This window comes from Poromitra crassiceps, assembly GCF_964638095.1.
Source record: "Poromitra crassiceps genome assembly, chromosome: 5".
Taxonomy (NCBI): Eukaryota; Metazoa; Chordata; class Actinopteri; order Beryciformes; family Melamphaidae; genus Poromitra; species Poromitra crassiceps.
Genome location: NC_139642.1, coordinates 36122295 through 36146793, shown reverse-complemented (window position 1 = coordinate 36146793; position 24499 = coordinate 36122295). Strand labels below are relative to the sequence as shown.

The 24499-nt window shown below is 42.9% G+C and overlaps 1 protein-coding gene across 2 annotated transcripts in view; it reads right to left on the bottom strand.

The window, feature by feature from the left end:
- Positions 1-653: 653 nt before the first annotated feature.
- The window catches only part of eml2 (EMAP like 2), a 38235-nt gene continuing 14389 nt past the window's right edge, over positions 654-24499 (bottom strand). For both annotated transcript variants that reach the window (XM_083636405.1, XM_083636406.1), the window contains 18 exons: positions 16355-16383; positions 15725-15854; positions 15133-15282; positions 13766-13835; positions 13211-13321; positions 11998-12093; positions 11676-11810; positions 10997-11096; positions 10042-10196; positions 8905-9030; positions 8627-8758; positions 8038-8105; positions 7443-7531; positions 7055-7152; positions 6397-6484; positions 4476-4571; positions 3992-4122; positions 654-2135 (listed from right to left, as the gene is read on the bottom strand). In XM_083636405.1, the coding sequence (XP_083492531.1) occupies positions 2010-2135; positions 3992-4122; positions 4476-4571; positions 6397-6484; positions 7055-7152; positions 7443-7531; positions 8038-8105; positions 8627-8758; positions 8905-9030; positions 10042-10196; positions 10997-11096; positions 11676-11810; positions 11998-12093; positions 13211-13321; positions 13766-13835; positions 15133-15282; positions 15725-15854; positions 16355-16383 (1930 nt within the window). In that variant the 3' untranslated portion in view covers positions 654-2009. The remainder of the gene's footprint in view (positions 2136-3991; positions 4123-4475; positions 4572-6396; positions 6485-7054; positions 7153-7442; positions 7532-8037; positions 8106-8626; positions 8759-8904; positions 9031-10041; positions 10197-10996; positions 11097-11675; positions 11811-11997; positions 12094-13210; positions 13322-13765; positions 13836-15132; positions 15283-15724; positions 15855-16354; positions 16384-24499) is intronic.

Genomic DNA, 24499 nt, shown 5'->3' with positions numbered 1-24499 from the left:
GTTGCTGGAAGGAAGAGAAAGTCTTGTTTTCCCAACCGCTCTGCCCAGACATCTCTGGATTTTCCATCCAGGTATTCGAACCAGTGACCTTCTGGTCACAAACATGCTTCACTCTAACCATCACACGCTGTTGACTGTCAATAGATAAGATGTCAGCACAACATCCAGAGGAAAATCCCTCCTAATATTCTCCCTGTTTTCATTCTTATATAGTCTACCCACCACTACCACTGCTGCCAGTTGGGTTGTCCATTCAGTTTCTATAGAGCCGCTGAAGGAATTGAGTGCAAAGTGATTTCTATCTCAAATAAAATCCAGAGGGAAAGCAAGGAGGAAACAAAACATCTAAGAGATCAACCCTTTTCAGATCAAGCCTAATTTAGTCCACATTATTTGATCAGGTTTGGTCTCTCAGAATCAAAGAATATTTTTTATTGTTAGATATGATTTTATCCAGAAATCCATGGCTAGATATTTTTAGGTAGAGACATAACAGTGAAACTATGATCAAAATAGTCATTCTTCTAGATTCTGTAGAAGTGTATGATTCATCAATTTGCTGGGGACCCCCTGGTAGTCCTCAGACCACACTTTGAGAACCACTGAACTAGATTATATGAGGGAAAAAAGGGCGAAAACCTCTCCACTTAATAGTACTTGGGTAAAAACTTTATTAACAAAACAGAAGGCAAAGCACAGCTTAAGCTCAGTTCTACAGTACAGGAGCCTACATTACCCTTCTGTCCACCACTAACAGTGCCACAAGACCCATAATAATAACATCCATCATTGTTATAGTTCATTAAATATTAAAATAACACAGCCACTCGGATATACTGCATAATATATATTTACTCTATAGACCTTTTGCGACATCAACAGCATCTACAGGAGGGCGGCGGCCTCAGACATGCTAATTATCTTGCATTGTAGCGCCATCTAGTGCCTCCTCAGCACAGTACAGTTACAGTAGTAGTACAATCAGAAACACAGTAGCCCGGGGGGAGGTGGCTAAACGGGAGACTTGGGACAGAACAGATACTTCATAGCGTTTACAATCTCCCGCAACAATCTTTAATAATTACAGTCTCCACCTTCTGGGTTTGGCTTGAGGTTGGGTAACCAGGCCGAGGGATGAAAAGGTTTAAGATAAGATGACAAAGGGGTTAAAGGGAAGGAGGAGATCATGAAGGTTTAGGCACGGTTAGGATTAAAGGCTAAGGTCACCGTCATCCCAAGTTTACCATGTAGTCACCACCAGCAGCAGCCAGCCGGGGGTGGAGTTAAGGTTTGTTAGATAGCAAAGGAAGGATGCTTTTTGCGGATGGGTGCAGTTACTGTAGATGACCAGGCTCAGGGTCAATTCATGAATTAACTCACTGGAATTGAATTAGAATTTCAGGAAGTTGAATTTAATTCATTGAAATTCAGCGAAATTATACGTTTATTTTTTAACCACATATCTGAGATTACAGTTTCATATTTTCAATACTGAAGATCATAAATGTTAAAGGGCCCTTTCAGCTGGTATTTGATTATAGAACATGTCGTCGTAATCCATACATGTCTCTTATTTTATTCATAATGTTTGATTTATAATATTAGGAAGTCAAGGCAAACTCTCTTAGAAATGGAATTTCATGGACAATTTCCTTACAGCTGGGTGACTCACATTCCAACTCCAGGAACTGAATCGTAATTCCCCATGCATTCTCAGCCCTCAGTTCATGAATGGCCCCAAACCTGTACAGAAGGATTCCCTTCCTGCATGGCAACACGTGCTTTCTCTCCACGCTATTACAAACTACATCCTGTTTAATTCAGAGATACAACACTCTCATGCTCTGCCTGGTCTGGTGTGACACCTGGTATTGTTGGTCAAGTTGTTTGTAATAGGCACAGACGTGCTGCCCTCTGCTGGGCAGGAGGAAACAGTGAAGGGGTGACGGGGGTAAAGAGAGGATGCCGTTTCCCCCCCCCGCCTGTGGTGGTCGGAGACTAGGCGTTGCCTAGGCGACCACCCACTGCAGGATGCTGGTGTCTTTCCCGCCGGTGGAAATCAGGTGACTGTCATCGTGCAGGAAGGCTACGTTGGTCACGTGACTGCTGTGGCCACCGTACATGTGGCTCGGAGCCTGTGGAGGGGGCGGGGCAGAGAGGAGGAAGGGACATTGTGAGAAGAGGAGACATCTGTCATTAGTTGATCTATAATGATAAATAAGACCAGCTACAGTATTGCACTGCTACACAGTACTCGAGTTGTGACTCGACTTGGACTTGAGCACTGATGACTTGGATTCATTCATCCAGACTTGGAAGTTGGAGACGAAACTCAAGCTTTTAATTGATAAAGACTGTTTTTTGTTTTTGTTAGTTTTTTCTAATAGGCCGTTATAATTTGGCATGTGATATTAATAGCTATGATACCATGGCATTATTAAATTTTGGGCAAAGGCAGGCATGTGTTGCACCTACATGCGGATTCACGCTCATGTTCAGTTAGTGACTAACTGTTAGTCCTAAGTTGCCTAAAGAGATGCCCCACGTGCACATTGCTTTCACGGATTTTATATCAAATTCCAGCAAGAACACTGCTAGATGTTCCATATGTAAACAAAGTATTGGCTCCTCACTACATGAATGAAACAGACTCTGACTCAGGTAATGGGAACTCGACTCGGACTCTTCTTTGGTGACTCGGACTCGAACACTGGGGATTCGAGACTCGACATGGACTCACGATATAGGCACTCAACTATAACACTGCTGCTACAACACTGAATATAATGGGGCTTTGAGTTCTCATATGAATAGGTTTACCTTGACCCTAGTTTTTCTATAACATTCATCCTTGGATAATTATCCAGGTTTCTGAAAAGAATCAACCAAACTTGCATTTCTTTGTAGGTGTAAAGTTTGTGTAAAGCCCCGCAGTCAGACAAGGTTCAATGCAAGAGAGTCTAAAAACCTAAGAACATACAGTATGTATCTATTTGATACATTGATTGAGAGCAGGGAGGGGATTCATCTCATCTTAAAGGCCTTTCTGTGGAGTGTGACGCTACACAAAAGAAACGCCTGCTGGGAACTGGGTGCATTACAGACTTGGCCCTGTCCCAAACTGAAACCCTGCTAGCAAAGTCTTTTGTCACCATTGCTGATGTTGCATTTAGTTGCACTGTGTAAATTAAAAGCACAATGTAGGCAGAACAGGGAGGAAGGACGAAGCAGAGTCACGGCTTTCTGTGACCTGTTTCTGCTGAAAAGTGGAAAAGGTCACAGTCTGTGCAACCAGAGGAAACTAGAGTAGAGCAGAGCTAATCTGAAATACAGATGCAGCCATTGAGAACTGCCGGCTGACAGGGCCCATCCAGATCCGTGGCAGATTAAACAAAGGTAAAACAGAAACTTAACTTAACTTTACTCAACATAACTTAAACCAACCAATCTGAACGTAAACAGTACGGAGGCCAAATAATGCATTCTCAGAGTATTTTTTTATTAAAAGGAACTGTCCATGAGCACCACACAGGAATCAGAAACTAAAAGTCTGCAAAAGGCTTCATGAATAATTATTTACAAATTAAATAACGGTATCATTCAATGATGGAGAAATGCATTCTCCATAATTACATTTATTTTTTTCCAAGAAGATCGTAATCTTTTGCAAATTATTTGGCAATACTTGCAATACTTGCACTTGCAATACCTTTGTGGCCCACAGGTTGGGAATGGCTGCTCTAAACAAATGTCCCGTATGCTGTAACATAGTTCAGTTCTTTGGTATGGCAGCCGGCTAGCAGCCAGCGGCAATTCTGAGTGGCTGCCACTGTATGCCCAAGGGACGGAATGCAAACACATGATACCAAAAGTATCAATACAATAGCACTAAATATTTGCATACAAAAACACTAACAGTGCCATGTGACTGTCGGATAAGTGCTAATAATACATGTATTATTGTGCAGTGAGAGGACTGAATGAGACTGACCCTTGGATGAGAGCAGGGGAAGGAGAACAAGTGCACTTTGCCAAAATCATCAGCAGAGGCCATCAGGGAGCCGTCATGTGACCTGCACACGGCGTTGATGTCCGTACCGTCCGCACCGTCTGGCCACACTCCTGAAAGGGAGGGAGACAGACAGACAAATAGATAGAGAGATATATAGAGAGATACAGGCAGACAGACAGACAGGCAGACAGAGACACAGACACACAAAGAGAGGGAGAGACAGACAGACAGACAGACAGACAGACAGATAGACACAGACAGATCAGGTTTCCCTTCCCAGCTCCTACAAGAAGCTGAGCTGTGGTTTGATCAAAGTTCCCCTTTCATGAATTTGAAATGATCACTTTTCCTTTCAGTTCACAACTCATGATGCATTAGATGTACATTACTAACGCATAAACAAAACAAAAAATCCCATATGAATAAGAGCATGACTGAATATGAACAGTGAGTAGTGGCTCACCGAAGCTGCTGAAGCCCAGAGTGCAGGTGGAAGTGGCCCACTCCAGGTTGCGCACCGTGTCCATGCTGGTCACATGTTTCCCATTGGCCGCTTCCCCTGAAACAACACAAGCAGGCTGCTATCAGGCACTGCACAGCATGTCACCTGTACATTTAGAAACACTAGTCCATACCGCACAGCATGTCACCTGTACAGACTACCTGTACATTTAGAAACACTAGTCCATACCGCACAGCGTGTCACCTGTACATTTAGAAACACTAGTCCATACCGCACACCGTGTCACCTGTACATTTAGAAACACTAGTCCATACCGCACAGGGTGTCACCTGTACATTTAGAAACACTAGTCCATACCGCACACCGTGTCACCTGTACATTTAGAAACACTAGTCCATACCGCACAGCGTGTCACCTGTACATTTAGAAACACTAGTCCATACCGCACAGCGCGTCACCTGTACATTTAGAAACACTAGTCCATACCGCACAGCGTGTCACCTGTACATTTAGAAACACTAGTCCATACCGCACAGCATGTCACCTGTACATTTAGAAACACTAGTCCATACCGCACAGCGTGTCACCTGTACATTTAGAAACACTAGTCCATACCGCACAGCGTGTCACCTGTACATTTAGAAACACTAGTCCATACCGCACAGCGTGTCACATGTACATTTAAAAACACTAGTCCATACCGCACAGCGTGTCACCTGTACATTTAGAAACACTAGTCGATACCGCACAGCGTGTCACCTGTACATTTAGAAACACTAGTCCATACCGCACAGCGTGTCACCTGTACATTTAGAAACACTAGTCCATACCGCACAGCGTGTCACCTGTACATTTAGAAACACTAGTCCATACCGCACAGCGTGTCACCTGTACATTTAGAAACACTAGTCCATACCGCACAGCGTGTCACCTGTACATTTAGAAACACTAGTCCATACCGCACAGTGTGTCACCTGTACATTTAGAAACACTAGTCCATACCTGGGGGATGCACGGGCCACAACACTTGCCAAAAATAAAGTTGTGAAAATGGAATAATCAGCATTGTCAGTCCTTGCCTGTGCCAATGCTCAATGCCTATGTGCAGGTTCAGATTGATTGGCCAATACAAAGATAAATGGATGCAGACGGACAGAGTTTTCCTCATTCTATAGTAGGAATAGTATCATAGTAGGACTATGAAGATATGAGTCATGATGACTCTAAACTAGGGCTAGGCATGATTCAATATAACAATCTATCGTCTTTCAATGGTATAATGTAAATAATGACATTGAGTTATTATCATGATACAGTTATGTTCTTTATGAATAATAAAACTAATTACTAATTAAAATATCTCAAACTTTGAGATTTGAAAATGTAATATTTGTTTTTATTACACTTTTCTCATACGTATATATATCACCAATGTTATGATGAACATTATCTTGATTATTTAACATGTGTTTTTGCATTCTGAATCTGTATATTAAAGACATCAATATTGAAGTAATTTCTTATCATTATATTGGCATTAATTATGTCCATGTTAGCCAGATGTACTAAAACATGCATGAAGCATAAATAGCACAATACTGTTTACACTATGAGCAACTGTTAAAAAATAATGATAATCCCTCGTACTGCTATTACTGCCCATGTGTTTCCTTGTGTAAGACAGATAAAACAGAAAACATGATTTCAGTTGTGATCTTAACATTGGATGCCAAGACTGGCTGTGTGTTCTAATTTGTTGCACTGTAGACTGCTGGTTGTATCGGGGACTGCATGTTGTTTTTGGGGGTCCATCATGTCAACATGCACACAGTTACAGAGCCAGGAGACCTATGAAGGCTCATGAGTCATGACTCTTTGTAAATGCAACAGGAAGCTGTTATTTTAGGAGGAGGCGGCTTACAGAAGAGGATTTCGTAGTCTCCTGAGTTGGTGACAAGGTACTGGCTGTCTGCTGACCAGTCAAGGTGGGTGATGAAGCTGGAATGGCCCTGCGGAAGAGGGAGAATCAGTGGTCATGTTCCTCAAAACAGATTACACACAGCATGAAAAACAATGCATTTTCAGACTGACCTTCAGGCATTTTAGAGTTTATCCACTGAGGGGTTAAAGGTTTTAATTTTAACTGGAAAATTACCAAATGTCATTCATTCCAAATACTATCAATTTAGTTGAAAATTTGATACTTAGATAAAAGTCGAGACCATATCATAAATTATTTTCCTTATCATTTATCTAATTTTGGAAGGGACATTTTAATGTACATTAAGCATGTAGCTGAGGCTTTTATGATGCAGAACTTAAACTAAAGGGGTCAATTAATTACCTACACAGTTGTACAGAATGTGAGCATCACCTGCTTTTTCCACAAAACTAAGAAGAACAACAGGCGAATCCAGGTGAAAGCTAGCCTATGATCCATTTTTGATTTCACCTGTTGAGTCAACTTCCGACAAGTGAGAGGAGGCCAGACTAAAGAGGGATGTTTAAGCTTTGAGACAAGTGAGAAATGAGGCTCTTATATTTTATATGGCAAGCAAATTCATACAGTAAGTACTTACAGTGCATTTCCCCGCGCGGCTGTACTTTCTGCCATTCTCTGTCACGGCATAGATGTAAACAAAGTTGTCATGGGAACCGACAGCCAGGAAGTTGCCATCTATGGTCAGGGGAGGATGAGAATTAGCAGTGCTACTAGGGAGAATAGCAGCGGTTGGGTTTATGCGGTTGGTAACTTGGTGATGTGCACAGAGTGGACATATTGGATGCTGGCCTGTGTAAATGTGGGACTGGGTTCAACACTGGTAACTGTCTGGCAACTAATGGAAGGATTACATATACTCAGATCACCAGTGACAATTCAAGGACTTTTCAGTGACTTTCAGGGTGCTTGTTTAACCTGATTCCCCCAGTAGTTTGTTGCACAGTATGAAGTGCACAGTTCTGTACCTGGAGAGTACTTGACGTTGGAAATGATCTCATTGCCGTCTGTGTGCATAGAAACAAGGTCCCTGGTGTCAGTGTCCAGCACCAACCACCTGTAACACACACACCAACACAGACACACACATAATCTCAATATTGACTACATGTTTTCATCATCTAATGTAGTGTAATGTGAAATGAAAACAACAACAAAAACAACTTGGCTACATCTGATTTGATATTTGTGAAGAGAAGTATCCAAATACTCTAATTATTATTACTATTATGAGAATTACAGTAGCAAGTTGCAGAATCTACTGCATAATACTCTAAGAGTATTTGTAACTAATTGTACCATGTTTTTTGTGTTAGTATGTTTACATACTAATACTGTAATTATTTAAATACTACCACAAAAAGAGACCTATTCTGTAATTTCAGTTACAAACTGTACATGCTTCTAATGTTTAATGCATTCAACAGCAGTGATTCTCAACCTTTTTCATATCGAGGACCCCTAATTTAGTCCACATTCGGGCCACGGACCCCCTGTTGATGAGATTTTGTCTCTCAAACCCAAATCTGAGACTATTTATATTGTTATGACACCACGGCCGACCTTCCAGTCATGGTCCCCACTGCCAGCACAGCTCCGCTGGGATGGAAGCCTGCTGAACGCCCTGGGTCCTGGAGACAAGGAGGAGTGGGGAGGATGTGTTACTTTATTTCTTTCATTATACTGTATCTTCTTACTGTGGCTTGCTGCCAATTGTAACTTTATGTATTCAATTGTTTGTCATATTGTAATATTGCCCTTCAGTTTTCATCTGAACTGTTTTGTCTATTTGAACTGAATTTCCTCTTTCCCTAAAAGTCGTAGCAAATATGGCTTTATTCTTAAAAGGGGCAGTACGTAAGATTTGACTGTCCCATGGCACAAAATGACTATAATAATATAGGCTCTGATTTCTGGCTTTCAAAACTCACTTTCCAGCCCAGACTTTGTTTTGGAACGAAGACTCCTGACCCACTGGAGATTTAAGACTCCTGTGACAGAAACTTGCAGGAGATCACGTCTATCAGTGTTATTGCAATTCCTACTGGTCGCCAGTAGAGGGCAATAAAACTCATAGATACGTGAATGCCCCTTGAAGTGACCTTTCTGACTGAATAAAAGGTTCAATATTCTCCACGGTGTTCCTCCTCACCTCGATGGTCTTGCTCCAGAGAGGCTGGTGGGAGTGGGTGTCCCACAGGTGGACCTGTTTGTCCTGGGAGCATGTGACAAACTGCTCCATGGACGAATGGACGTCCAGACCCCACAGCTCATCTGTGTGGCCCTGTAACACAATGCATGCTGCTTTTAACCATTCCAGAGCTCCTTAATGCTCTGCATGTGTGTATAGTGTGTATAGTGTGTGTGTGTGTGTGTGTGTGTGTGTGTGTGTGTGTGTGTGTGTGTGTGTGTGTGTGTGTGTGTGTGTACCTGTACAATAGGAGTCAGTGTATCAGGGAAGGCAGCTCTGATGATGGCGTTCTTGGTGGTTCCTATGAAGAGTTCTCCTGGCTTCCCCTCAGCCAGAGCGCGGACAGGACCGAAAGACTCCCCCACCTGACACAGACGCACAGACACACACTTCTAATTGCACAAGCTTAAAGTGCATCCGTTTTGAAAGTGCACACTTTACATAATTTGTAAGTGACAGAGGCTACTAAAGGCAAAGGAAATGATAACCAAAGTAACTAAGACTATAACGTTATAACAACAAGGCAGAGACAGTAGATTACGGTAAGACCGCATTCTTGCATATCTGACTTGCATCTCTCAGCCTACTTGCTGTAGTCTGTCTCACCTCCATCTCAGACTGTTTGCTGTAGTCTGTCTCACCTCCATCTCAGACTGTTTGCTATAGTCTGTCTCACCTCCATCTCAGACTACCTGCTATAGTCTGTCTCACCTCCATCTCAGACTACCTGCTGTAGTCTGTCTCACCTCCATCTCAGCCTACTTGCTGTAGTCTGTCTCACCTCCATCTCAGCCTACTTGCTGTAGTCTGTCTCACCTCCATCTCAGCCTACCTGCTGTAGTCTGTCTCACCTCCATCTCAGCCTGCTTGCTGTAGTCTGTCTCACCTCCCTCTCAGCCTACTTGCTGTAGTCTGTCTCACCTCCATCTCAGCCTACTTGCTGTAGTCTGTCTCACCTCCATCTCAGCCTACTTGCTGTAATCTGTCTCACCTCCATCTCAGCCTGCTTGCTGTAGTCTGTATCACCTCCGTCTCAGCCTGCTTGCTGTAGTCTGTCTCACCTCCATCTCAGCCTACTTGCTGTAGTCTGTCTCACCTCCATCTCAGCCTGCTTGCTGTAGTCTGTCTCACCTCCATCTCAGCCTACTTGCTGTAGTCTGTATCACCTCCATCTCAGCCTGCTTGTTGTAGTCTGTCTCACCTCCATCTCAGCCTGCTTGTTGTAGTCTGTCTCACCTCCATCTCAGCCTGCTTGCTGTAGTCTGTCTCACCTCCCTCTCAGCCTGCTTGCTGTAGTCTGTCTCACCTCCATCTCAGACTGCTTGCTATAGTCTGTCTCACCTCCATCTCAGACTGCTTGCTATAGTCTGTCTCACCTCCATCTCTGACTGCTTGCTGTAGTGGTGGTCCCACAGCACCACCTTGCGGTCCTTCCCCCCTCCAGTCACCACGGTGCCGTCCTTCAGGACACACACAGAGAAGATCCCGCCCTCGTGGGCTCCCGACACCACCTGGCTGATACGGTTCCCACCTGCCAATCAAAAAGTTATGATGCATTGATAACCTTTAACCTTCTCAACATGGTGGAAAAATTTAGTTTTATGTTAGGTCAACTACGAAATCAACTCTCTCATACGTATACCTGCTGTGCTTTTCTCAGTGTTCTTGCAAAGAAACTTGTGTATTGTGGTTTGTTTTTTAAAGCACAAAGCAAATACGGTACACAATCCCTTTCCGGACGTCCATGTTTGTTTACAGTCTTACAACATTAGCTTGTTTAATTTAGGTTTTGCATAATTGTCTTGTACTTCACCCATACTGGGCTTAATCCTTTGTTGAGGATTTAATGTTCCCATAGCGAGCTTGTTAAGTGCATGTTAGCAACAACCAATTAGCCAACTAATGATAGTGCAGCAGTATCATCATTTGTTAAGTTGTACAGTAGTAGTGAGAGCCATTGTTGCTGATTAGATGTTTTTTTTACTATCTTTTCAGATACTGTAGCTTTCCAAAACGTGTTTGCCAAGATGCTTACAGCTGGCACTAAGCCAGTTTTCACTTTCACTTGGAACAACATCCTCATGCCGCTTACACAATTTCTCACTACTTCTTTTCTCCTTTCTAAATTTTAAGTTCTCAGTGTGGTCAGCAACATTTCTACATCCATTCGTACAGTGTTCAATGACATTTTCATATTACAGTGAAGAACCAGTCTCTGTCTGTAGATTTAACGTACAGTACATGTGTTAAATAAAGCAATGGGACGAGTTAAACGATGCAAGTTAAACTGTCTATTGTCCTCTGGAGCACCAGGATTAGGTTGGATTCTACCTTTGGCCCAGATGTAGAGGTTTCCACTGGAGTCTCCTGTGATGGCGTCTCCGTTCTCAGCAAACGCCACACACAACACATACTTTGGCTTCTCGTGTTTCTAGAGAGAGAGAGAGAGAGAGAGAGAGAGAGAGAGAGTTACTTACTGTATCTGGACCAATGTCCAATTTACACAAGTTGAAGGCCATGCATTCATTTTGAAACAAGTGGTAGAAGACCTGTGCTGGATGAAAGAGTCATGAACAGTGGTTCAAAAAGGAATATTAACTTTTTTATATAAATTAGTTTAAGACTGACAAAGACCTTGGAATCGAAACGTTGATTCAAATAAAGGAGCTCCAAATCTAATGTGCTGATATTGCTTTCTGAACCATCCATTTATTTAAAAAGTCCCTGCGGGCTTGACATGGTATAGTATGAAGACATCGCAGGACAACTGCTTTTTCACAACAGTGTGAGTTAACAGGGTTGATTTTTCACAGCAGTGTGAGTTAACAGGGTTGATTTTTCACAGCAGTGTGAGTTAACAGGGTTGAGTTTTCACAGCAGTCTGAGTTAACAGGGTTGAGTTTTCACAGCAGTCTGAGTTAACAGGGTTAATTTTGAGTGTTGCTGTATTTCCGGGACACAGAGTCACAGTGAAACTCAGAAAGGAGGTTAAAGAGGCACATGTCGGCACCTCGAACAGGCCCTGTCTCTTGGTGAGCGTGCTTCCCTCCACGGTCCAGAAGTTGATGTGAGACTTTGCACAGGTCACAATCAGGTTGGGGTCCATTGGGTGAAACATGGCTCCCAGGACAGAGTCGTTGGAGCACTGGAGAGACAGAGGGCATGATGAGTAAAGCATCTTTCTCTATTGTAAACAATATTAATATCTTAGCCAAGGTGAGTAAAAGTGACTGATCAAGTTGGTTCTCTGCATTGATTTACTGTATCTTTAGAGTTTAGAACCCAGAATCAATATGAAACCGATGTATCGAGGGGATGAGGGTCAAGGATACCTTGACATCAGCCAGCTGCTTCTCCTTCTGCCAGTTCCAGACGGACAAGATGTGGTCGTTGGCGTCGTCCACAGCGCACAGGAAGGACCCGCCGTTCTGAAGAGCAGAAGAAGAGTGTGATCTCCTCTATGCAACAGGACGCTAAGCATATTTAAATGTTGTTATTTTCTTGATATGTTAAAATCGTGTCAACCACGTGACAAGTTAGGATCCGCGCATTTTCAATTCAGTCAATTCACAAAGTGAGCTGTGTTCAAGTTCTGGACATATTTTGCTATGAAAATGTTCTCATATCCAATGTAAAAATACGGGTTTAACCCAGCTTACTTCTTGTTGCAGTGTTTGCTAGTACAGTAACTGGCAGGAAATAAGCTGGGTTCCAAACTGTTCCCTAGTAACACAATTCCTTGAAAAGCACATAAAGAGTGATGTTATGGAGAATGTCCTATCATCATGTGAAGGGAATGTCTGTGTGCTCAGTGTGTGGATCATAGCACTGTCACAGTTAGCCACTATATTCCCAGTCAGGACATTGGATGCTGGAAATGCTCATTCATTCAGAAACTGTAAGATACTTTGGATAAAATAAAAACAAACAACTAATGGGAAATTGTATTTCAAATACAAGTATTTCAATTGGATGCATGTAGTAACTGATAGTGAAACTACTGCTGGATATTGTAATAAGAATAATTATATGTCAATATACAATTGTCCGTGTAAATGTAATAAGATGTGTAATAACTGTTGATGTAGCAAACAACATCACACTATTCCAATAACAATTATTAATTAATCAATATTAACAATAATCAGGTGATTACTACTTGAAGGGGTCAGGTGTAACAAATCTATAGCTGATGATGTAATAATAGTACTTTATAGGTTGATAATGTAGCATTTCAGTCATTGCATTATTAGTCAGTGTTATTACTTTACATTATCATTACATTATCCTGCAATTCATTATATCAGGTTTCATTACATTTTCAACTCATTTGGAGGGATAGTGTATTGCATTTTAGTTATTCCAAGTTGTTACATTACCTACCCCGCCTCAGATGTAAAGATGAGAACTTAACGGGAAACACCTCAAACTTTGATTGACTTGGAAATGCCCAGTTGTTACCTAACTGAACGGTCCACAGTGAATCCAGCCTCAGTGCCAGCCTGTAAAATCCTCTGTGACTGTAGCGGATGTGAAGCAGCTTACCGACTTGGAGAAGGCGACGCAGGTGACGGCCCGGTCGAACACGCCCATCCCGATCACATGCAGGGTGTTGAGGCTCACAGAGTCCCACACACGGATATGAGGAGGCAGCAGCTGAACACACACACAGGACACACATCACATCACAGTGTGTGACGCCATGACAAGAGAAGATATCTGCACTGATACAAAAATTAAACGGAACATTCTGGAGATGAACATTGGTTTTCGAAATAGCATTTTTTTCTTCCATGAAGGACAGAGATGAAAGGATAACAAAAGAGGAAAATGTGTTTTTTCTTTCACTTGTTACACTAATTGAAATTATTTAAGTGTTACTTACTGTCTAGGATGATGCACATGGAAAGCATGGATAACATGAAGAAACAGAAGTTGTTTCAGATCATACCAAACACTAAATTGCAAGTTTGTTTGTTTTTTGGGGTTGGGGTGGCTGCTTTAGAATAGGTTGTTTTTGTTTTTTAACCATACTTTTTCTCCAGTATAAAGTTGTGGCATTATTTAACGGTGAGTGAACAAGTGTGACTGTCACAGTACCTTCCCCTCTTTAGAGGTTCCCGCCACTTGTCCCGTTGCTATGGTAACCATGTCAGGATGCACACTCAAGCTAAGGAGAGAAAAACAGAAATTGTTCTCATTATTATTTGAGACATTTCTTTCAGCTTTACCGATTTTTTTTTTTTTTGACACAGATTATTACAGTCTCCTCCACTGGAGTTTGTTGGAATATAGTGACTCCAATATACAACCCAAATGTGTGCATCACTTTGCAAAATGTAAACAATTGTATTTCTCTGTGGTTCACAGTCAGTTTCTCCTCCCACCTATAAGAGTACAATAAGATTCAATTCCTAGATTCCAACATGACAAGCATGGATGACACAGGTCAGAGCCACAGAGCACTCATAATAGATGACAAGTAGAGCTGCACAATTATGATTAAAATAATAATGCAGATTAGATGTAATAAGAGTTGTTCATCATAATAATTATATCAGCAACAAAATTGTCTAAATCAAATATTAACAGCTAGACCAATTTCAGCATGAGCAAATTCTAAACAAAATGAAACAAAATGTTTCCAATACTGCCAACAATTCAACAACTATTAATTTTAGAAACTAAAAATCGCAATATAAGACTATACACAATTAAGTATGCAGCCTTATCACAATCATCCTGTGTTTCTAGAGCAACAACCTAGATTAGATATACAGTAAATACTAAAGATAGGAGCCATTTCACTGCAAGCAGAGCAGGAAGATAGTGTATGAAGGCGTGGGAGAAGAGGATGTAGTTGTTTCCCTGTAGAGATGAGAGCAGCTTTCCCAGCATGCCCGGGGGGATTCAGTTTGTTTACATCCCAGTGTCAAACCATGAAGCTCATTACTCTGCTGCCTCTGTAAACCGTTTGGGATGTCAAGATACACTCATTAAGCAAACCAAAAATCACCCAATTAACACCTAATTAGGCCACATAAGGTGTCAATGGTGTGTTTAAGGCAAGCAAACCGCTGAGAGAAATACAAAAGTATACCAATCTCCTATCGATGTAGGAATATAACCATTATAAGTCTCACAAAGAGGAAGAGTTTGTAAAGTTCACGTATGTGTGCACAGGGCGTCAATGTGACAGTGCCACGTTGACACCTTCAAAACAAATGTTTAGGTTATGGTGGAATTTGCATTATCATGTATCGGGCTCCGAGCTCTTGGCTCCTGGCCCTGTGCTACTAGTAGTAATAATAGTGTGATGGAGGTGATGGTGCATGGATGGATTACTGAACAGGCCAACCGGCTAGTAGTATCACTACCACCACTCCTCCTATACCACTACTGCTAGAACTGCTGCTACTTCTGGTACTATCACCACCACTACTCCTCCTCCACTAGCGTCCTCTCACCATTTGACGTCGTCGTCGTGTCCCAGGTAGTGTCTCTGCTGCTGCTCCTCGGTGTTGTACAGCACCACCACAGAGGCGTTGAAGTAGACGATCTCTCCTGTGGGCAGCAGGTAGAGGTTGGAGCGGCAGTCTCGGCCTCGGTAGCCGTACCTGGTCCGGCCCGGGTTAGGGAACAAGACGGTGAAGCTGGGCTGCACATTTAACATTCAGCTTATCCAGGGTGACTTTCAGGGATTGGAAAAGTGGAAAGAGCTTCAATTTGTGAATCATAAACATTATGATGAACCAGTAGCAAGGATCAGAGCTGCAGCGCTCCCGAAAATAGATGTTACGAAACATGCTTACGTGGAGAAATAAAGAAATATCAGCTCTTATGAAAGCAGCATTGGCCTTTTTAACTTTGATAACACATAACTACTTTTAAGTTAAAAGTTTTAACTGATGGATAAAAAAAACAGGTTAAAAAAATAGATAAGCACTACACTCCATCCACTGAATCTACTGATCAGTTGCATTTTTTTTTATTCTTTAGTCATTCATTCATTCCTGAATCATCAGAGACATGTCCATCTGTTACCAGTTTGAAGGATACACCCACTGCAGTTTGAGTTTGCGGTCAGGCAGCGCCACCTTGTGGTCCAGGCTGTAGCTCTCCCTCTGATCGTCTGGGAGGTGCATGGCGATGGGGCGTCCTCGCAGAAACATCCTGACATAGCCATCCTCTGAGGGGAGGGAGGGATGGAGAAAGAGAGAGAGAGGGAGGAGAGAGAGATGGAGAGAGAGATTGAGAGAGGTGGGAGTTAAGACAGACATATTCAATATGGATGCATGATTAGACAATAACAAACATTTGTTGTTTACTTCCTTCCAAACACTTCCTGACTCTACCAGACAATTTCCTGTAGGAGCTCTAGTCTAGAGACCATTCATGACTACTAATGCAAAAGGCTGAGAGAATAATAGCAATGTCCTCCAGCAGTGTGTGAAGGACACCAGCAGCTTTCCATTTGATCTGAAATTGAATTACACACATCAGACACCGCTCCTCCTCCTTTAGAGCACATTACAGCACTGCCTGCTGTAATGGGAGGGTGCATGTGAGTTCCTGATTAATGGATTCTCAATCTGCACACACACACACACACACACACACACACACACACACACACACACACACACACACACACACACACGACCTCTATGGGGTAAAAATACAACTTACCTGAATTGAGGGTGCAGTCTTTGGATTTGCTGAAACAGAAGAAAGAAAAAGACAAATCAAATGTAGAATCTGCAGAGTAAAGCACTTCTAGCACATGGATTTGCAGGTTTGATGATCTCTGTGGAGGTCGCCCACATTCACAATACATTTAAAACATGTTCATCTTGAAGGTTCCTTTAATCCTGTATTAGCTTAAACGCTAATGTTCCTTTAAGAAGTGTGAAACAGATCTTGGTAAGATTAGTGTGAGGGGACTGGGGATTTTCTGTCAGATTTGGCTTCCAATGTGGCTGTCTATCTGCAGGGGTCTGATTCCCACTTGGGCCATGAATACTAAGACACTCAATAGGAACTGCTTTGGATGGAAAGGTCCCTCAAACGATATAGGCTATATACACACCGGTATTGTACTTATTATCAGTTGTGTCACCAACTCTGTTGGGAAAGCTCCTGAGATGTTGTTCCTTGACTTCAGGAGTTCCTGTAAGATTCTTAATTATTTATTCTTTGCCCTCGGCTGCAACTCTGACCACTCAGGCTCCTGTTAACTGGAAAATGAACAGAGAGACATCTCTCAAAGGGCTGCAGAGCATAGTCAGCAGAAAAACACAGGCCTTTCATGACACAGGAGAGCTCTGTAATACCTGCAATGTGTTTTTGAGATGATGTCTTCTGGATGCAGGATCCAGATCCCTTGTGCTGAGAAATACTGTTGTCAACGTTTATTTACTCCCATTGCACATATTAAAAGTAATGTGAAAGGCGTTCTGGAGTTTGGGGATTACACAGTAACATTTGAGATGTTTTTATCAGTTGTATTTTTTTAAATATGGACCAATAAACTTTTCCAAAACCCCCCCCCCCCTCCATTGCAAAAGCACATGAGCAACTTAGATCAGCGTTTTGATCAATGTGTCTAATTCACTAGCCGGCAGTTATGATTTTCTTTATTTTACTGTACGCATATACTGTAAGTCTCTGTTATGTGAAAAGGCACACAGCTGAGGACTCGTATGAATGGAGTATAATTTTTTACTCTTGAATCTGTGTACGTGAGCGGATTAAGAAGTTGGCTTTGAACTGGCTTTGAAAGAATCCAGGACAGGTTCAAAGCAAGCAGACATATCCTATTATCTGTGTATCCACACATGGGTGGTGACACCATGCCCAAGGCCTGGAGCTCTAGATGGGATAGAGGAGACATGAGGATCAGGTAGACAAACACACAATGAGTCTGGTGCCCGGCCAGCAGCTGTTACAGAGGAGCATGAGAGACTGACAATGAGGAAAGAATGAAACAGAGATAGAGACTGCGGGACGGTATAGAGGCCATTTACACCTGGCACTAACATGCATTTTCTGTGATCAGTTTGCAATCGGATAGTGTTTGACCACTTGAAAGTACAGGTGTGTAAGACACATTGGAAACGGATTGCCATCTGATCGGCCAAACCACCTCCGGAGGTGGTCAGGGACGCATTGTTGATTGAGAACAGTTGATTGAGAGGACACCCATTTTGGGTGATCATATTGCAATCAGATTCCAATGTGATCACCCAAAACGCATGCTCATGCCAGGTGTAAATGCAATCAGGCTAATGTGGTCAAGCACTATCCGATTGCAATCTGATCTCAGAAAACGCATGTTAGTGCCAGGTGTAAATGGCCTCTGACACAAACAACAGGCAGGTAAATATTAGCCAGCTATAGAAACACATAAAAATGTCAGTGAAGTACCCCATCTCCAACTCACAATACCAGATCTACAACATATTATTTTGATCTCAGTTGTCTTCTTCTTAGCCATGTTGCTTGCTGTTTGTGGTTGTCTGTCTTGGCTGTCAGTGTGAAATATACTAACAGCTGCACTTTGCAAGTGTCAAGATGGACTGTTTAAAGTGCAACATCAGTGTTTCTGTCAATTCTGTCTCTGCAAAGTGCACTTGTATGTTCCAACGCAGGGGTGAGCCAGTTACTTCCTATTGTGTTGACACTTCCTGTGACAGTACAGTACTAGTGACCAGGTAAAACAGACGGTGTTTTGAACAGGAAGTCATAACACAACTGGGTCAAGTGGGCGGGGCTACATAAGGTGAATACTGTACCGCAGGAATGAGTCCGGATAACTGCTGTAGCACTTCCGGCTCGTACGTGAAAAAGTGAATTGGATTTTTGTATGGGGATTTGGGTTAAATGCATGAAATCTGTGGTAATCTGTGGTAATCTGTGGTAATCTGTGGTTAGCAAAAGTGAATGAAACAGCGACATTTGTGTTCAGCAAGATAATCTTCCTAAATGAGTACCACTTTTATGACTTTATTTCATGCATTTAACCGAAATTCACATACAAAAAAATGTCCCTCTACGAACCAGCAGTGCAGGGACTTCTGGGTAAGCCTACAAAACAAAATGTCATCCCTGCGGTACTCTATTGCTGTGGTGTTCCTGCACAGCACCTCCCACAGATCACCTGTCAATCAAACAGTGTGGGCGGAGCTTGGATCCTCTCTGTCTGTTCAGACATGGTGGCTATCACTGCTCATGATAACTACACAGTTCTCCTGTTTATTACAAACAAACTGGAAACCTAAAATGCATCACTTCCTGTTTTCCCAGCAAACAACTCCAGATATATACTGCAGGCTGAATCACTGTTGTGTTATTCAATCGGTGATAGAGAGTAGGAAAACAGTATGTATGTCAACTTGACTTTAATCTATACTGAGAGCCAGTGAGCCAAACTGCCAGTTTGTCAAAATGTAGATGAGAGCACTCAGTCAATCAAAACTCAAACTATTTCTAGCTGCATCGGCTGAGCTACAGTACAGTGACAGCACTTCCTGAATCATCTGTCTGTCAACCAATCACAACTGCCCACTGTACAGTTCTGTTCGTGCTGACAATTCAACCTAACCTGTCAGGATGCTGTCAGCCAATCAGGCTCCGTCAGGATGCTGACACGCTGCCTCAGCGGACAGGTGGATATCACCATGGCGAGCGCAGTAAAATAAGGCTGGATAAGATAAGGAGAAGCTGAGGACTGCCTCTATGCGTTCAGCATCTGGAGAATACAGAGTCTAGAGAACAACTTGTTTGACTTGACCTGAGTGTTTGTTTCTATGGATGCAGAAGCAGAGGGGGAGGTGGGAGGGAACACCACACCACACTAGCAGGATACACACTCAAAATCTGCAGAAACCACATGCTTCTAGACACGCTGAGGAAAAGTCCAATGATTTAGGAGGTTTGTCTTAAAACATCAGATGCAAAAGAAACCAACCAGAACTGTCACACTGATGAGAAAAGGAGAAGTCCAAAGAGAAATCCAGAAAATGCCAAAGACAGTCAGTGCACAAACAACAAAAGTGCACAACAGAAAATGTTGCACTCAGGAGACCACAGTTATGGCCCAATTCCACCGCAGGTAGTACCGCGGTCCCGCTCCGCTCGACTCGATAAATGGTCTCATCCCATCGGTAAAAACCGGCCCAGCCCGGGTGATTTGGGGCTGAGTCGTGCAACTTTTCGTCCCTGCCTCGTCGGGGTTCTATTCTGCGAACCCGGGTTCATACGGTGACGTGAAAACATTGTAGACGACTGATTGGTCAGGCAGAATCGTGTTTACTCTGTCTACTGACTGTCATATGTAATGCTGGCGGCTGCATACCAGTTTAGTGGGCTTACCTTCTCTCTGTTATGTATATTTCCATCAGTCTTTGTGTTGCTGCCTTCGCCTCCGGTGAAATAAAATCGTGGCGGGTGTTCAATTGTCTGAGAAAAAAGTCAGCTGCTCGCTCAGGGAGCTCTGTACTGTAGCTGAGTGGAGGCTGCAGCGCTCCGCTAGGCCGCAGCGGGTGTTTGGTGAAGCCGCGGTCTTGCCTAGAGGCCGCGGGGTAGAGGCGTCACTCTGTTGCGCCTCTCCCGTCCCCGCACAGCGCAGCGCATGCCTGTGAGTGATATCCATTCTCCTGGTCGATTGTCACATTCGCCCATGTACACTGTAGGTCATTTAGAGGCACCAGTATTTCATAAACAGTTTAAAAGTTCTGTGGATGGATTTAATTGTAATGTTATGTTATAGCCTACTTCGGCTATAAGCGAAGGACAGATATGCAGATATTGCTATGATGGGCGGGGGTGGGCGGGGGCAGATGAACGGCGGTCGAAACAGAACGTCCATCGAGTTGAAACAAGTAGAGGCGAGTGGTGACGGGCTGTGCAGGGCTGTAAAATGTGGTGGGAAAGAGCCATTAGTTCTCAATTGCCTGTCAACCAAGTGTAAAAATCTTTCATGGACTATTAGTATGACATTGTTTCTCTTGCATTGCAGGAAGGAGACTCAACAGAATCAGCCCAAGCACCCATATTGGATCCAAACTCATGAGGTCTCTGACATATTTGGCTATCACACTATCAACAAACTGTAAAAGAGGTGATATGATGGTAACTGGTACTCTGGCATGAAGACAGACTGGAGGCAACTCTAGGAAGCTACCAGGATGAGCCGTGTGTATCCTGGCCTCACATTTGTTTAATAGGGAGTCGACTGGGAAAAGCCTCACAGCATTCTGTCAGCTCAGTGTCTGTCTGAGCTCGTCAAGTCACATCAAGCTCAATGTATTCATACAGTTTTTGTTTGTTTTTTACAAAACAGGTTTGCTACAGTGTTTCACAGAGTGACAAAAGACACATTGATGAGAGAAGAGTGAACAAATCTCACAACATAAAAAAAAAAAATTGAGACTAGAGCTTGCATGTGTGTGTATATAAAAAGCATAGAAGGGCAGTCTGAGGAACAAGTGAACCTCATGAGGAGCAGACTGGTGTCCATGTCTGCTGTTTGGGGGCAGCTGGAGACAACCAGGCAGAGTCGCCTCTTTAAAAGAACCACATAAAGGCCAGCTTGTTTCTAAAGTGTGTGTATGTGTTTGTGTTTGTGTGCCTGTGAGTGTGTGTGTGTGGTCTGCCAGGAAGGACGGGGAGTGGTCTGGTTCTAGCCAATGAGAGAACAAGATTGATTCAGAGCCAGTAATTAGTGCAGTGCATGCTGGGTATCTGGCAGCAGGACAGGGGAGCGGGGTAAATAACTGTGTGGGTCTAATGAGGAGAAGGGAGTAATGCACGAACACACCGCTGACTCATTATGCGATGCTGAGGGAACCGGTTAGCATTCTCTGCCTGTCTGCACTCTAAAAACGAGAGTTCTTCTAAGATCCAGAGGGACCTAATAAGCACCATATGGTTCTTGATTGAATAAAAACAACAAGGAAAACCCGGCCCTACAGGGTTCTTTAAAGAAACCTCCCATTATGTTACACGTTCATGAAGGTACATGAACCCTTTGTGAAGAGGTTCCTCAAGGAAGCCTCTGAGTTTACCCTATGGTTGACACCTAACACCTCAAACACACCACCTGGCCGTTCACACCAGACGCACATTGTTTTGCTCCACGCGGGTCACAACTTGTACTGACTTCCTAGCTCGTTTTTGACACAATCGCTAGCGGCTCGCACAAAACTAGACCAGATGCCGAAACTGTCACTGCAGGGCGCGAGCCGCCTGTGCTCTGAACAGTCTAATCTGCTAGCAAGGCCGCTGAAATGAAACTAGCTGCATTTCCAGGTGCTTCGCAGCGCGTCCGCATCACTTCAGTGTCTGGTGTGTTCCTCTTGAAAGTTCCTTAAAAAGAGTCAGCCAACTTTTGTGTTACTGTTGAATGCCTGTCAGCATGTCACAGTTAGAATGTATTTAACAAGTCAAAACATGCTGTGTTATTAAATGTCGGCATATCATGTTTGACTTCTTCACTCACTTCAAATATTCCTCAGGTCTCTGCGACATTTTATTGACCTTTTAGGCATTCAGATGACACGCTTGTCCACAGCAAGGTAAGTGCAAGAACTTGGTGCAACAATATAATAGTTAAATTACTAGATTTGAGTACAAGAGATTACATTCCATTGTAGCCTATTTGGTAAATAAATGATCATCTGATGAAAATGGTTCCTGTAACTGGGAAGACTGCAGCGACGGCTGTTGCAGTAAATCACTTTTTATGACAGCGATCCAGCCATTAGGCAAATGGATGGTGCGGTCTGAGTGTAATGTGTTCCCAAGTCCCAGTCCATTATGAGGGAAGACTGCAGAGGTACACTTAATGGACGAAGAGACACAGTCAGTGTCTCTCTCTCTTTCTCTGTCTATATCTGTGTGTGTGTGTGTGTGTGTGTGTGTGTGTGTGTGTCTCTCGCTCTCTCTCTCGAAAATACAGTTTGAAAGACCTTTGTGTCCGATTACATTAATTAGTCTAATCCAATCTGATAGGTTCTGTGCCCTGTGGCGTTAGATACATCAGGACAAGAGAGAGAGAGAGAGAGAGAGAGAGAGGGAGGGAGAGAAAGAGAGAGAGATTGACTGATTGAGCATGATAAGAGAAATTTTCCTTATGTCTTATATTTGCATGGATTCAGGTCTGCTGTATGACGTAACCCCAAATACAGTGCAATGCACAACTTCCTCCAGCATGCCAGGCCGCAGGGCCATTTTGAGTGTACTTAATATTAACGCGGGCAGTGTAAATGAAAGTGAATGACTTTAAGCACTGACACAAAAGCTTTCTGGAGCAGAAAAGAAATCCTGGTAAAAAAAAAAACATTGTTTTGTGTAGCTGCAAAGTGCTGCTCTGTAACCAGGGCCCCAGCCGATGCGTTTACTGCATGTCAATTCTGCTTGCTGAGCAGAATCTGTAATCCTGACAGATCAGTCAGAGACACACCCCTCCTGTCCCTGCTCCACTGCTGCAGGCAGGCTGTTACAGAGCTACCATGTTAGCAGCATGTCTCTGTTGTCATGTGAAACCTCCAAACTGCTATTATGGGGATTTTCATGGTTTACCCTGGAAATTCGGCATCTAAAACTTTCACCTGAAATTAGTGCTTCTAATATTTTCACGCTACCTAAAAGAAAAATTAAAAGGAGCACAACTGATAGGCATTTCCAATTATTCTCGACAGACCATGCAGCTTAATGTCCACCCTGTGGTCCTGTGTTAGCAAAGAAGTTTAATTTAAACCTTCTGACCATCCAAAAGTCAAAATGCTCCATGTTAACTTCCACAGTGCAATGTTTCAACTCAGTGTCTCTTTGTCAGACAACACATGAGAATAAGAAAAGTGTGTGTACACACAGCTACATGTATATATAAAACATAAGTAGGTCAAATGAAGTAATTTGTAAAACCTAAGCAAACGTAAGATTGTTATTTACTTTTTCAACTTTATTCTATTATATAATGCAGGAGCTCTGTCCTCGGTTGCCTCTGTTGAGTCAATGAGGTTGTCTGCCTGTCACTTTACATCTCCTCTCCCTGTGTGTGTGTGCGTGCGTGCGTGCGCATGCGCATGTCTTTCATAACTGGACATGGACACAATGTGACATGTTTGTTTGTTCCCAACCATAATTTGAAGCCCGCGGACAAAAGAGCGAGACGGCCCAGTAATGTAACAACATAAAAGAGATCCACTCTTGAAAAAGGCATCACATGCTTTCATGAGCTGGTGGAAAACGCTTTAGATAATTGTTCCAACATTTGCAGCCTGAGATGAAGACCGTACAAATCAGTCTTCCATTTTTGGGGGAGCAGAAGTACAGCAGATCTTCTTTTGGAGTGTCTTTGTTTTACACAAGTCTCATCTGAGAGTAAACAACCTTTGTGAATGAATCCAACAATCCAATAGTTTTTAGATCATGAGACTTGAAAATATCACTCATCTGAAAAACACGACGACTTTTTCCTCTTGGTTTAATCGTATCAATAGCTGAGATTCCCACTTGAATGCTCCTCAAAATGTCTTTTATTAAGATATCTTGTTTCCGTACACTATAGCGGTCTATTGTCATCTGATCTGTGGCTCATTACAACAACTGGCTGTGGTTTGTGTTTTATTTATGCTGTCACTGTGTGCCTGCCCCTCCCCAAACACACAAAAACCCTGCTGACGAGGAAATCAAACGCACCAAATGGTTTGCGTGACAACACTGAGCTGCATTAAACTACTTCCTCAGGGTGCAGCACAGTCCACTGGCTTCATCTCAATACAAAATAACCCAAAAGCAAACTTTGAGCAGTGGATTCTACTAAATGCA